Source organism: Motacilla alba, chromosome 2 (genome assembly GCF_015832195.1).
Source record: "Motacilla alba alba isolate MOTALB_02 chromosome 2, Motacilla_alba_V1.0_pri, whole genome shotgun sequence".
Classification (NCBI taxonomy): domain Eukaryota; kingdom Metazoa; phylum Chordata; class Aves; order Passeriformes; family Motacillidae; genus Motacilla; species Motacilla alba.
The window spans coordinates 123,526,476-123,541,008 of NC_052017.1; the positions used below are offsets into that span (position 1 = coordinate 123,526,476).

A 14,533-nucleotide genomic window follows, 5' to 3' on the forward strand; every position below is an offset into this window, starting at 1 on the left:
CCTGAACCTTCCCTGGTGCAGCTTAGGACTATGTCCCCTTGTCCTGTGGCTAGTCGCCTAGGAGAAGAGGCCAATCTTCAGCTGGCTACCCCCTCCTTTCAGGGAGTTGTAGAGAGTGGTCAGGTCACCCCTGAGCATCCTCTTCTCCAGGTTTAATTCAAGGGCTGGGAAGCAGCTCCTGGACATAACCAGTCATGAAAAAACAATGTGTTCACTTCCAGCAGCAGTGCCTCTTGCAAATCTCTCTCCTCCCTGATGTATTGCAAAACACTGCCTCTAATTTATCTTTTGCTGATCCTTATCTTCCCCCTCTACTCACTCTTGTGAAAACCCACCTGGACTCCTGCATCCAGCTCTGGGGTCCTCAGTACACACAATCCTATAACCACAGGATTGTGTGAACCAATCAGTCAACATCTCCATCTACCTGATGGAGCAGGTCCAGAGGAGGACCACAAATATGATCAGAGGGATGGAGCTCCCCTCCTACAAGGAAAGCCCGAGAGGGTCATGGTTGTTCAGCCTGGAGGAGATAAGTCTCTGGGGAAGACCTTGTTGCTCCCTTCCAGCACCAAAGGGAACCTGCAAGAAAGTGGAAGAGGGACTTTTTACAAGAGCATGTCGTGACAGGACATGGAGGAATGGCTTTGTGGGAATGGCAGAGAGTAAGTTTAGCTTAGATTATTAGGAATAAATTATTTGCTGCAAGGATGGTGAAGCACTGGAACAGTTTTTCCAGAGAAAATTGCGGATACTTCATCCTTGGAGGTGTTCAAGGGCAGGTTGGAGGGAGCTTTCAGGAACGCGGTCTAGTAAAAGGTACCCCTGCACAGGGAGGGCGGTTGGAACTACATTAAAAAAAAAAAAATAAACTGCCTTCCAACCCAAACCAGTCTATGATTCTCTGACACAGGAAGGAGCCAGGCCCCGAGCGCCCGGGTCATCAGACGAGGCTCGTGGGGCCTGCAGCCGCCCGAGCGAAGGGAGCGCACCCGCGGGCCTCCCGCCCCCACGGCCGCGGCTACAGTTCCCAGCTGCCCTCGGGGCGGGCCGCCGCGGCCGCTGCAGCCGAGAGCCCCTGCGCGGGGGCTGCTGGGAGCTGTAGTAGGGGGCGGGGAGAAGATGGCGTCCAAGGTGAGCCTGGTGCTGCGGCCGGTGAAGAGTATCGTGGTTCGATTCTGCCCCTTCGAGCCCAACGTGGAGAGCACCAGGTGAGGGGGCTGCGGGGGCGGCCCCGGCCCGCTCTGTCCGGGCTCCCTCTCTGTAGACGCCCCGGCGCCCTCCGTGCGGCGCCCTTCCTGCGGCCTGCCGGGCCGCGCGTCCTGCGCGGGTTCCGGGGTCATTCCCGGCCGCTGTGCCGAGGGTCCGTGCCCTGCCGTGCCCCCCTCTCCCAGGCGTGTGCGCTCAGCTTTAGCAGGGGCTGACCCTGTAGTGAGGGGAGATGTCCGCTCCGGGCGCTGGTAATGGGCAGGCGGGGCAGCAGCTGCTCCTCTATCCCCGTAATTAATCGCTGGAGAAATCGAGGGGATCGAGGGGATTGAGGTGCTTCTCCAGCGATGTTCTAGAGAACACACAATTCCAAACGATTCTGGGTTCTGCACCAAACAACTCCAAAATGACGTTTTGCAATGACTTTACAGGCACACCCACTTTTAAAATTAATTTAGTAGCGCAGCTTAATTTAGAATATCTTTAAGCTGCCAGAATAGCAGTTTAAAGTAGCTGTCACGCATTTCAGAAATCAACAGGAGACCAAAGATGTCATATAAACAAATGCTGTCTCAAACCCAAACAAGGAAACATTGGCAAGCAAATGATGCATAAAGAAAAATGAAAATGCTTTTGCTGTTTATTTTTTTATTATTGTTACTAATCTAGCTAAGAGAAACATAGAAAGTGTATACACTAAAGCTTTGAATAGTTCTTTGGTATGCTTTTTTACATGTTAGTATGTAAGGAATATATACTGAATTTGGATTTTTGGATTTTAAGAGTGATTCTCTCATAAGAAGTACCTACCTGAACTTAAGTACTAATCCTATTTTGTTTATATTTTGTTGCCCAGCAATATTGAGATGTGCAAATTAATTTTAGAAGTATGTTTACTTCAATGTCTGTCTACAACATACTTAATATGTTTTTAATATACTTTCAGAAAATTTCTCCAAAGTATTTACCATAAAAAAATCCAAGCTACTAATACAAACTGTGAAGTGACTGCTGATGTGAGACATGATGGATCTGAACCAGTTGTAGATGTTATGTTTGGTAAGGAGCTTGTTTTTAAAGCAACAAAACCCCCTGAGTTTGTGTTGTTACAGTGTTATTGTATTCTATTTTTTTTTTAACTGTGATTTTGGTTTTTCACTCCGGTCCATACTAGATGTTGAACAGCTGGGAGGAAAAAAGAAAGAGGATGTCACTAAAAGCCTGATGTCTAGATAAAAGTGTATATATGTCTCCACTGTTGTTAGATCTCAGGTTTCTTAGATCCAACAACTGACAGCACTGGAGCTGAGTGTACTTCAGTAGTGATGTACTTATATGACTTTGCAGTCAGGTACAATTCCAGGAAAGTAAATGTAGCTCTGTTTTTATATAATAAACTGTTCTTTTTTTTTTTTTTTTTTTTGTTACCTGTGGTGGAGGCATCTCAGTCTTGAGAAGGCTGAATACCTTCAGTTGCTTATGCAACTGAGTAACTGTAATTTGAAGGAACTGCTCAGATGGGTGAGGCTTTACTTGTGCAGATGGACCTGCAGAATGAGGTCAACAATGTACAAGAAATTTCTTGGTTTCCTTTGAGGGTATAGGGAGCAGGCAGGGAATTGGTGGTGGAAATTTCATCAGTTCTGGAAGCGTCCCAGATTCCAGGCTATGAACAGATGGCTCTAATCTGCTTTTGTCCTTTTCTCTGGCTGCATCTTCTTTCCTGCTGTGCTGTAATGGACCAATATGTCATGTAGCCCATTAAAGTTTTCATTAATATTGATTTCTGCTACCTTCTTATGTTTAACTGTCCGTATTTTTAGTGAATTGGTGGAAATGTCAAAAGTATTGAATGGTCTTTGTTTTGCTTAGGAAAGTCTGCCTATTTCAATGTTAACATTGCTTGTCTCTGTCTCCCCCATGCCTCTGTATTTCTCATCCTTGTGATGTATTAAGACTAAAGCTCTGTGTTTTTTCGCAGTGTAAACCCAAACCAGTTTATCTCATTAATGCCAAGACGCCACTAAACTTTTAATTTTTTAGAAGCTGATTTTTCCCCAGTGAAGTGTTTGTAGCCCTTGTAGTTGGCAAAAATGAGGCTGGAACATGGATGCCAGGCATGGTATTTCACTGTATGGGTCTGGCTATCGGTTTTGTATTTGCAAATCTTGCAAAATAATTAACTTGGGTAATATTCACCTTCTACTGCTCTTTGCCTGTTTTAAAATAAATTCTTTCAGAATTCTAGAAATCCTAGTGCTTCCTATGTTTTTTTACATTATAACCACAGGATTGTGTGAACCAATTTGTTGTTTTGGCTGAAGAAGCATGTTAAATGGGCCACTGACAACAGGCTACTAAAATGCTTAGCCATGTGTGGGAATTGTGCCTTCCAATGCCTTACTTGCCTTTTGTGAGATGACTTTGGGGGCAGAATATGAGCTGTTTGTATCAAATGTGTTCTTACTCTAGGCATACCTAGAGAAATGTTTCAGATTTTTTGATAATGCAATGCAGAAGTGAAAATTAAATGCATATAATGTGCAGTTTGATATGTTTGTTTGGCAGTGGTGCATAGTCAGGTTCCTTGGTAGCTGGAGCACTTTCTAATCAGACAAGGTGAACTGTAGTTGGGTTTATATGTACAAAACAGCTGCACACCAGAGTAGTTGTCACTTTGTGACTTGTCAAGGTTTTCTTCATTTGTAGTTGATGGAGATCGACTGATAATGAAGGGAGCCCACTTGACGACAGGGGAAATGTTAACAGCATTGGCATCCAGATGTAATGCAAAAGACCTTAAGGAAGAACAGAAAAGCAAGAAGAAGAATCCCTGAAGAATGGAAAACCAGCTGTGTTTGCATCGACATGTGTTAGAAGCAGCAGGCTGCACAGAAGGCTCTTTGCTATGCAACAAAATCTGAGAGATGGCCAAAAGACTTTAAATGTTCCCTGCCTTCCCTTGGAGGAGGATATACTAAATCAACAGATCTTCTAACATTAGTGGGTCAGAGTGGCATAAGATGCATGAATGCATCTTTCTAAGCAGCTGCATGTTGGACTGATGTCATATGTGTTTGCATTTCAATGTGAATAATGCCCATTAGCTATTAAATTAATACTGCAATGAAGCCAGATCTCTTTGGACATTATTTCCTACAAAATTTCTGAAAGTGTAAGGCAGAACATTTTTAGAGTGGTTATTATTATTGTTTGAAAGCTATTCAATTTATTAAAAATTTGAAGAAAAAGTATTGACTTAGGTGAGGGACAGCAGGCTGCAAATGTAGAGTGGTTTTTATACTACTATGTTTATAATACATCATGTTGCTAAGTCCCTAACATTTTCTTCCTCTTTTTTTGAAGGAAGTGGGAAATTTGCTAAATGTAAATTTAGCTGAGCTATTAAAGTAACAAGGTTATGGGACTGTCAACACACAGTAGAGTTACTCATCCTGAATAAAAGTAACTAAGTTTAGCTCAAGTTAGTTTTTTTGATAATTGGAGAAAAGGGATATCTTTGAAGTTCAGTTTTGTCACTCACTTGGGATATTTCATTAACTATTTTAGAAAGATCAAAGGCAGAGCTTTATTTGGTGTTTATAGACCCATGTCCAACTCTGTTATTTATTAAAGTAACTGCTTAGGTGTCTCATCTGTATTCCAAAGCTCTGTGGGTTTGGAAGGGTCAATCTCTCCCCAGGCTGTGCAGGTGAAGGTGTCAGCTCCACATGTGTGTCATGTGCATCAGTTTTGTTCGTAACAAAAATGTAGTTCCAGTTTTGAGAATTGCAGGTGTGGTACTCTTGAGAGGCTTTGCTTCTGCCTTTTTATAATCAGATGCCTGATTTCTCTAAAATGAGTACATGTGTTTCCAAAGTTGGCAGCAGATTTAGGACACAAGTCTGAAACTAGTTTTACTTTACTTTTGCCAAGATTATTAAATGGACACTGTCCATTCTGAAAGCAAGGTGGTTCCAAATAGCACTGTCAAGGTAATTCTTTGCAAGTTCTTCATTAGAATGTTGAAGTCAAGGTGATGTGTTGTGTTGGAGAAAGAGAGCTGTGCTGAAGACATTGGGTGTTTGCAACAGTGTGAGATAAGATGATTTAATGAAAATTGGATGCGGGAACAAGAGTTGTGAATCAGTTTGTCTGGGATAAATACCTTCTCTGCACTGGAACCCTTTTTTTTTTTTATTAGGCCACCAGCTCTTCAGAGTGGTTTTGGAGTGCAGATCTGCTAAACGTGCTACTGAGCTTTGTTGCAGCAGAGGAGTTATGACAATACCTGAAACAGAGGGTTTTAAATCCTGTCAAGCTACAGGAGTACCGTAGAAGGAGGAGCAAATTGAAATAAGAATGTTCAAAGGACAGGTTGTTTTGTTGTTTTGTTTTGTTTTGTTTTTCCCACAGCTTAGAATAACATCATATACTATGACTTTATCTGAAAAAGCTTTGCAGGAAAAGTGAAAATTGTTCAAGTGGAAGACCTACACGCAATTATTATTCCTCTGGTTAATCATATATTCATATGCCCAAAAGCCCTCTTACTGTAACATATCAATGATTTTTGAGGGTTTGTTTTCTTTCTTTGACAGTCTGTACATCAGTGTACAAAACTTGTGTTTTAATTTGAATTGCCTATATCCATCTTAAATAGCCATCTATAAGTGCTTAAAGAGTTAAACAGGAGTTGAATAAATAATCATTAATTATTAATAATAATTAAGTTTCTATAGTATCTGTTTTGGCCCAAGATTGGAGCTTATATTTATTAATAGAAAAGGGAAAAAATTAAGATCCTAGCTAGTTTTTAATCACCAAAATGAATCCCTTTTGTTGTCAAAGAAAGGCAGTTTATGTTTTTACTTTGCTAGCATGGATAGGCATTTTGCTCTGTAAAAACACACACTTTTGCTTAGTGCTTTCATTTGAATCCACACATGCCCAACCTTCCTGCTTCGATTAGGCCAAAGGCCTGCCATGTTGCCATTGAGAGATCACCAACAATTCAGGGGGTGGGGTGTAGGCTGGTGCTGCTTTTGAGGGATCACCAACAATTCAGGGGATGAAATGTAGGCTGGCGCAGCTTTTGCTGTGAGTGCTGGGAGCTGCAGTTTGCAGTGGTAAAGCTCTGATACGTTCTGTGCATGAAAAAGAAGTAATGACTGGGTTTTTAATATGCAATATGTAAAGCAAAACCTACAGGACAGAAAAATCAAGCTAAAAATGTGCATCCTCGAGACTACAAGATACTGGAGTGATATAAACAAGCAAGATGAGCAAGAAGGCACTCCTCTGATGATTATTATGCTAATATGTAGAAAGTTTCTCTCCCTGTATCATTGAGATAAAGGTACGGATTTATTTTTCAAGTACATTAAAGATAATCCGTAATGACTTTCTTCCCTGAGCATTTAGATAGCTTTGCTGCAAGCTGCTCCTGCACTCCCAGCCCCTGCAGCTGATTGCCCGAAACAAAGCTCTGACAGCTCCTGACATGCACAGGCCAGCACTGGGGATGTACAGGGTATTAAGGTCACTCATGCACAACAAAGCATGTCTGGGTGAGCATTGACTTTGCATGTTGTTTTTTTTTCAGCCCACTAATCTTGATTATTGTATCCCACTGAAAATGTGGGTGCTTGCCCAACTGTAAAAGGAACTGGAACAGACCCTAAAAAATTAGGATTGCCTACATGCCTAAATACCATGGCCACAGAGAATGTCTGATAGCAGGTGATGATATTGAAATGGCTAAATCTCTAATGCCTGGAGATTTAGCAATTATTAGAATCATCTTAGATCTTTTCATTGTACAAATACCTGTTTTTTTAGATGTTCTTATCAGTGCATAGGGAAAATAGTCTTGAAATGGATGAATACGCCATTCAGATAACACAACCTGGCTGAGGTATTCCCTTTTTAAGTATCTGCAGCACTGTTTTTAGAAAAATAATGGTATTTTTATTAAAGATTTCAACTAGGAGCAGCAGTGTTAGAGAACATTGCAAGTTCTTCGCCTCTGCTTGAATTTTAAATGACCAAGGAGTTTATGTGGTATAAGGAAGCCAGAAAAACCCCTCGAAAGTTGAATATCCTGGGACTGTGTTTAGCAATTCTCAAGATGCTTGCTTTCAAGTGTATCTCCTACACATGTATACAGTCCTTACAGTTTTAAGAATTGCTGGCTCACTGCCCACCTCACCAACTCCATATGCAACCAGTTTCCCTGGATGCAGGCCCTGCCTTTCCACTGAGTGGCTTGGAGTCATGTTGAGACCAACATATTGCCTATCAGTGATGCCTTTTCCAGATGCATTCCTCTGCCTTCTCCAGCTCCTGGCCTAATAGTCTTTTTCCTTACTGGTATTGTTTGATCTCATCTAGGCTTGCCTTTTCCCCTTTGCAGGCCTGAGTCACTCTTCTGAGCCCTTTTTATTGTTTGTCAAGAGTGTGCAGTGGCTTCAAGCAGCCAAGGTACTCTGCTGCTGGTAGACCACTCCATGTTCTCTGCTTCCTGCTCAGCCTTGCTCTGTAAGCTGGTAACTGTTGAGATGGAGCAGCATGAACCACTAGAGGTGGTATTTGGCTTCTGATTAACTTAACAAAAAATGGTCTTTACACTGAGCTGGTCTTCTCAGGATTTTACAAAACTAAGGATGTGCCCAGGGATGGAAGGCAAATGAGCTGCTGACCTGTTTTGATCATGACTCCTGAAGTTCCAAAGAGGTACTTGAAAGCAGAGTTAAGGCAAGCCTAGAGATTCTGTTTGACTTAAAGCAGTCTACTACCTACTGGCAGTGTTAATAGCAGAGGTTAATAGCACATCAAAGGAGATCTTTGCATCGTGCTTCACTGGAAGAGGTGAGTTTGGCTGGTTTCCATATGAATGAATATTTCTTTTAAGGCAAAATAGCTGGAAAAGTGGACCAGCATTCATGTTTGTGAAGGGAATGCTTGGTCAATAGGAGCAAACCTGGGAAGGACATCCTTAGTGGACAGATTTTCACAATTCAGTCTGACAATCCCTGCAGGAAGTTCAGAGGACAGGTAGGAGGCAAAGCAGCAAAGCAGCAGATTCTTTCCTTACTCAGGCACTACTCCTCTGTTTAGTTTGAACCCTCCACCCTTTTTCAACACAGAGTCAAAGACCAGCCTTACTGTAAAAATAACATGGTTGGCATGCAAAGCCAGCAAGTTTGTCCTCTCCAACACAGTTCTTGCATGGATGCACGGAATTATCTTTTCACTATTGGGGAATCTGAGTGGTTCAAGTCACTTGCATGAATAAAAGAAACAATAAATATTTCCATCGAGTTTTTAAAGTATCTTTTAATAAATGAAGATTTATAGAACTTAACTTCAAAATTCATGGCTCAAATGAATTTCAGAGTATTTACTGGGAATGAGAAATTTAAGGATCAGGTGATTACTTCTTTCCTTCAAACAGCTGGTATCAAGTATCAAGTTCATTTGCACATAAAAGAAAAGGTGGCAGTCAGTACCAAAAACTTTTGGCAGAAGCATAGGAACAAATTAGAGAACTGCAGTGTAATTTCCTACTTCCTTACAGATTTTCTCTGGTCTGGTTGTTAGATATGTAATATCAAATCTCGAGATGGAATCAGGGTTGTAAACCCAAATAGCATGAGACTTTTCAAGTCTAGAAGAGCAAGCTGGAAAATACCTGCTTGTCCTGCATGGTAGCTTGAGATGCCAGAGGCAAGAATTTTCTTAGAAGACTTTTGAACACGAGTCATTTAAGTCAACCCTTTTTGCGAACTTAGCATGTTGGCAATGGGAACGGGATAATAGTAAAAACTAGCTTTAGCTTCCAAAGGGTTTTCCCCCAATGTTCTTCTACAGTCCCTGAAAAAGTAGGTCTTGAAAGGTGAGTCAGAACTGGAAGCTAATACATTGAGCAGCAGCCCGGAGAGCCTCTCTTTTCCCTCTGTGTGCACTTGTGAGAAGGCTTGTGCTGTTTGGTGAAAAGGAACCCCCTCCAACTGTACCTCAGGTGTTTGACACCTTTTCACCCAAGGATGAAGTCCTCTGGGAGCCCTGGCCAGGTAGACAGCCTACACATATTCCTAGCACTGACTATATGATTTTGGACAACAGGAAGAGGAGCAATTGCAGCCCCTCTCCAGCTTTCCTGGGAAAGGTGTTGGTATCCATATCACAATGAGAATGACCTTTCCTCTGCGGAGTGTGAGTCTCAGGCTCTGCCCTTCAAATTTCTGTACTGTGATGCTCTCCTTTGTGACATCCTAAAAATGAGAAGTGTGGTTATAGCTATAAATGAAACATTGTTTTTTTCCTGAGGTTCCCTTCACAGCGCCTGATCAATATCCTCAGTAATGGAACTCTACTTATGATATGCAATCAAGGAAAAAAGCTAAAGCTTTATATACCACTTAAAAATCCAGCCGGAACATCTGTACTTTATTGATTCCAAACTTCATAATCTAGTTATTTATCATTGGTAGAAATATTTGTTTTATCATTTCCTATTCCAAATAATTTTGACATTCCTTGTCCTTTCCCTTATGTCCTTATTGTTCCAGACTACACAGAAAGGACAAAGTTGAAGTTTTATTTGTCTTTATTTACAGAGACATGATTTGGGATGATTCTTTTTGTATATCTGATGTTTCTAAAAGCCATACCAGGGTATTTGTTTTCTGAAAGTCTCTTCTGTGAGCAGGTATTCCTTGCTAATGAGCTTTTGTTTTAGGTGGATCAAAGGCTTTTTCAGTGCTAAAACTACAGCTATGAAAGATTTGTAGTCACCCTAATATGACTATGCTGATTATAAAATTCTGATGATAAATAAAAATATTTTTATTCTTATATGTGGATGTTTGGTGTTCAGGGTAGATACTGCTGCTAAATAAAAAGGACTTTTCAAAGCTTCCGAAGTTAGGTACCGGCTCACATATCTGCAGTCACTGGGACCTGGGCTGGATCTGACATCCAATTATTTTTTGTCGAGAATGAGAAAAATGAGTCCTGGAGTCTTCTTCCAAGTCACTGCAGGCTTCTGGAGTTTTCTCTCTCATCACTGAAGTAGGCTACAATCGGTGAGCTGTGACACCATTGCCACAGTAAACTTTGCCCTAGAAGCATTTCCCTTTAACCTTGCTTTGGACGTGCTGCTGACAACGTGCGGGAGCTGGGCTCAGGCTGCCAGCGCGCTAATTGCATTACAGTAATGCTCTGTGGCATGAGCAGCACCGGGGCGCCAGCACACGTGAGCCTGTCCACCCCAGCTGCTGGCTGCCCAGGGCAGATGCAGCAGTCTCAGATCCACAGCAAGGATTCTTTGGACCCACACTCCATGCTGGAGAGCAATATGGCTTTGTTTTGACTCAAAATCAGATGTATAGCACAAAGCTTATTGATAAAACAAAGCTATGCCCAGCTCTTCTAGCTCAGAGGTAATGAAATGCGGATATGCCGGGAGATCTTGTGCGTGTTGACATACAAAGGAAAACTTGCAGGTTCATGCGTTGTTGCTTCATAATCTCTGGTCTAGTATTGCCCAAGCAAACATCTCCTGAGTGGCAAAGCTTCCTTAGGCCAGCTAGGCAACTGTAGCACGTGTCTCATCATGCCTGCCCAGCGATGACATGACTGGGAAGGGAAAACCACACTTGTACAACAAGGAAACAGAAACAAAACTCTGCTACCTATGCAATTTTTCCCATCCATGCCTTGGGGCTGAGTAGCAATTATTCATAGACTGCTTTAACTTTTTTTCCACAGCTAGGGATAGGACGAAGAGTAAAATTTTGGCAGAGATGTCCAGTTTTCCTGACAATTTTTTAGGGCTTTCTCAAGAGGTTATCTTATCTAAAAGAAGACTACCACTTAGAAAAGGTGGTCTATATACACAGTTTGTCTGTATTATAGAAGGAAAATTAGATCCTCTCTGGCATAGTAGAGCATAGCTCTATCAGATTGGGTTCCCTCCAAGTTAAACATATGGGCAGTTTAATGAGTAAAGGTCTAGGGAAAAAGTTACACCTCCTATGGAACCTGTTTAGTGATATGTTGCAGACGAGGAGGTGGTGCTCTGCCCTGCCCAAGCAGCAGGTATTGTGACTCCAAAAGACAAAATATGGCTTAGCTGGCATGCAGGAGGTGAATCTATGGCTACGTGAAGAGAAACCTCAAACACTGCTGGCCACAGCTTCCACGTCAGATGAAGCATCACTGCATCTGCCCGAAGGAGTAGAATGAAGGTCTCTCTGCACATTGCCTTGCACTTGGTAATGAAGAGCTGTAATACCCTCCCATCCTACAAGGTGCAAGGGTTTGACTACTTCAGGAAAGCATTCACCCTGGTTAGGCTCAAGCTGCCAAGGTGGTGGTTGCTCCTAAATGTGGCTACGTGCTTGCCGTGCAGCTCATTTCCTCAGAAAAATTTACACTTCTCATTGTCAATTTGATTCTCCTTTTCTTGGACAATATATAGTTCATTGTGGAAATGACCAAAACTTCAGAGAATTTATTCTGTCGTCACTGAAACAATAATATGTGGCATAGGGATTCAATGCTGTCCATAGGTAGCATGTACTTGCTGCTTCTCTTTTCATAAATCTAAAGAGGAGACTACACGAACACAAAAGGTCTGATTCCTGTCTCAAACCAGTCAGGAACTGAGATTTACAGGATTGAATCCCTGTGGCTTAAGCATCTCTGGATATCTGAACATTTTAATTTGCCTCCCAAAGTAGGAGCCTATTTGGCAAATATATACTGTACTGTTGCGATAAGAAACAATGTATATTTTGTAGCTCAGGTCCTGAGCTACAAGTAGCTCAGGCTACTTGTACCATACACAAAAGGATACATCTCAGGCCCCTATAGATACTTCATTTTCTACACGGACAGTTTCAGCACTATTCTGTTTCAAAGAAATTTTGAGATGTGGCATTGATGATACCACAGCTAGTAATCCATATCACTGGATTGATAAATTTAAAAATTAATTTTAAAACATTAGGACTGTGTAAGAATTGAGTGAGTTTTTTTTTTTTTTCACTGTTTACTAACAATCTGCATTTCAGAAAAGAGAGATAAGAGTCTCTTTTCTTCTTGTATGAACTTACATGCCTAGACCTGAAAAATTTGTGAGGAGAATAAATCAGACCAAATGACTTGTGGGAAGATTCAAAACTGTAGCAATGTTGAGCACAGGTGGGTAACTGGATCTTCAGGTACTTCAGATCCAGGAATACTGTCTCACCACTAGATGGGAATAGTGGATTTTACATCTTCTGCTGCGTTATCAGCACTTATACCTGACTACCATTTGCATATTGTAAGCCATCTGCAGGCAGCACTGCAGAAATGTGGATCCAAAATGATTTGCTAGTGTATGTGGAGTAAAGCCAAGATTTCTATTTCTAGAAATTGTCCCTGCTTTACAAGACTGAAGACTTCCTAATTCCTAAAGGATGATTCTGTTTGATCCCTAATCTAATGGCTTTTCATTTATCCTTTCTGTAAGCAACCAGAGAACTGCAGCGTGGACAGCATGTTGATTCAACTATCATGAATTAGTCAGTAAACATCACCCTAATTTAACATTTACTCTGAAATCTCTTACACAAGACCTACACAAAATTAAATTAAAAAAAAAAAAAGTGGAAGAATGTTGAAAGTTCTGTGTTTCAATATACCTACTTAATAACACAAAAAAAGAAGCAATGTGACTTGCTGTCTTATGAGCAGAGGCTATAATGTTGTTTGCATATTAAAAGCAAGCATATAGTCAGAAAAGCAGAAAGTAATTAAAGACAGCTCTGTAGGGAAGGATAGTTAGAGGAATTTAAAAAAAAATCAGTTCAAACATTATCTGTTTATTTTGTGTATGACAAATCTGACTTTCTAGAAAGTCCTGAAACTTCTAGCTGCTGTGTGAAGTTGTATCACAGCAAAGCATAAAGGGAAAGGTCCTCCTTGCTCCAAAACATTTGGCTTTATGGCACTTTCTCATATTGTGAAATGCTGGAACCAGCACAGAACTTGCCTCGCTGTCTTCTCTGGTTTTGATGGTTTCATCTCAAACTCCTTTATGAAAGTACTAGCAGAGAAGTGTAGTAACTGTTATTCTATTAAACAACCTTGAGATACCAGATGTATCTTCACATTTCTCTTTTTCCAGACAGGAGAAAGTAGGTGTGGTTTTCATCCAGTGCAATACAAGGCCAAAAGAGGCAGAGATTGGCATAACCCTGATGTTAGAAACAAATTTTGGGGGTACATTGAAATCGGGATTTTTTTTTTTTTTTGGTGACTTAATAATAGCATCTTCCTTACAGAATATGACAGTAAATCACTTACCTGAGGGAATTTGACAAAAGATTGGTCAAAACCTCACAGGGCCTATTGAGACACTATATTTTATAATGCCACTTCTGTGCCACTGTACAGTAGTGGCAGCTGCAGCATTTTGCTCTAAGAAGTAGGAATTGCAGTTCAAGATGGACTAAAACCAAAATATCATATCTCCATTTTTCCTATGCTAAGGCATGAGGTTGTATTCAGGCTGTGATTTTTCCTGAGTAATGCAAGCACCCACATTAATTCTGTATTTTGATTGATTTTGTTTGCTAAACTGACCACTGTGTGTATGTAGAAGGTCTGCTCCCAGGTCACAGTAATTATGGATTGCTGTAGTTCAATAGTATGTGATGTACCAGTGGGAGTTGGGGAGTTGCTGGGGAGGTTGGCAATCAAACCAAATAAACTGCTTTGGGATGCCTTCTTGCTCTGTCTCTGTGCCATATGATGATTTTTTGAATTAGTCTTCAAAAAAAACATGGCGTGTAATAAACAGTATAACTTGGCATTCAGAAGCCAGCTAGGAGCTCACGAGTACCAGCACTCAGCATGCTGCGCTCTTGGAGCACGCCGGATGGAGTTTGTGTTCGATGGAGCGCTGAGGCCACAACATCCCTCGGCGGGACAGCTCTGCAGTGTCCCCCCGTTCCTGGGCGTTCCCGTGCTGGGGGGCGTTTTCTGTGTATGAGTGTGAGTGTGTGTGTGAGTGTGAGTGTGTGTGTGAGTGTGAGTGTCTATTTGTGCATCTGAGTGCGAGTGTGTGAGTGTGAGTGTGTGTGTGAGTGTGAGTGCGAGTGTGTGTGTGTCTATTTGTGCATCTGAGTGCGTGTGAGTGTGCGAGTGTGTCTGCGCGAGTGTGAGTGTGAGAGTGTGTGTGTCTGCCTAAGTCTGACTGTCTGTGTGTGAGCGTGTGTGTCTGTCTGTGTCTGTCTGTCTGCGTGAGCGTGTGTGCGGGCGGAGGGCG

At 41.7% G+C, this 14,533-nt stretch overlaps 1 protein-coding gene across 1 annotated transcript; it reads left to right on the forward strand.

Moving 5' to 3' along the window:
- The first annotated feature begins 1,064 nt into the window (after positions 1-1,064).
- On the forward strand, positions 1,065-4,340 carry MRPL53 (mitochondrial ribosomal protein L53). The gene is made up of 3 exons (XM_038129368.1): positions 1,065-1,211; positions 2,156-2,268; positions 3,919-4,340. The coding sequence occupies exons 1-3, from the start codon at positions 1,123-1,125 to the stop codon at positions 4,044-4,046; spliced, it is 330 nt and encodes a 109-aa protein (XP_037985296.1). The 5' UTR covers positions 1,065-1,122; the 3' UTR covers positions 4,047-4,340.
- Positions 4,341-14,533: the final 10,193 nt, after the last annotated feature.

What these genes read in the sequence shown, in the direction of transcription:
- MRPL53 (XM_038129368.1), top strand. Translation starts at nt 1,123, where the DNA reads ATGGCGTCCAAGGTGAGCCTGGTGCTGCGGCCGGTGAAGAGTATCGTG. An exon ending in CCCAACGTGGAGAGCACCAG is followed by an intron (nt 1,212 to 2,155) that starts GTGAGGGGGCTG and finishes ATATACTTTCAG; the next exon opens with AAAATTTCTCCAAAGTATTT. An exon ending in AGTTGTAGATGTTATGTTTG is followed by an intron (nt 2,269 to 3,918) that starts GTAAGGAGCTTG and finishes CTTCATTTGTAG; the next exon opens with TTGATGGAGATCGACTGATA.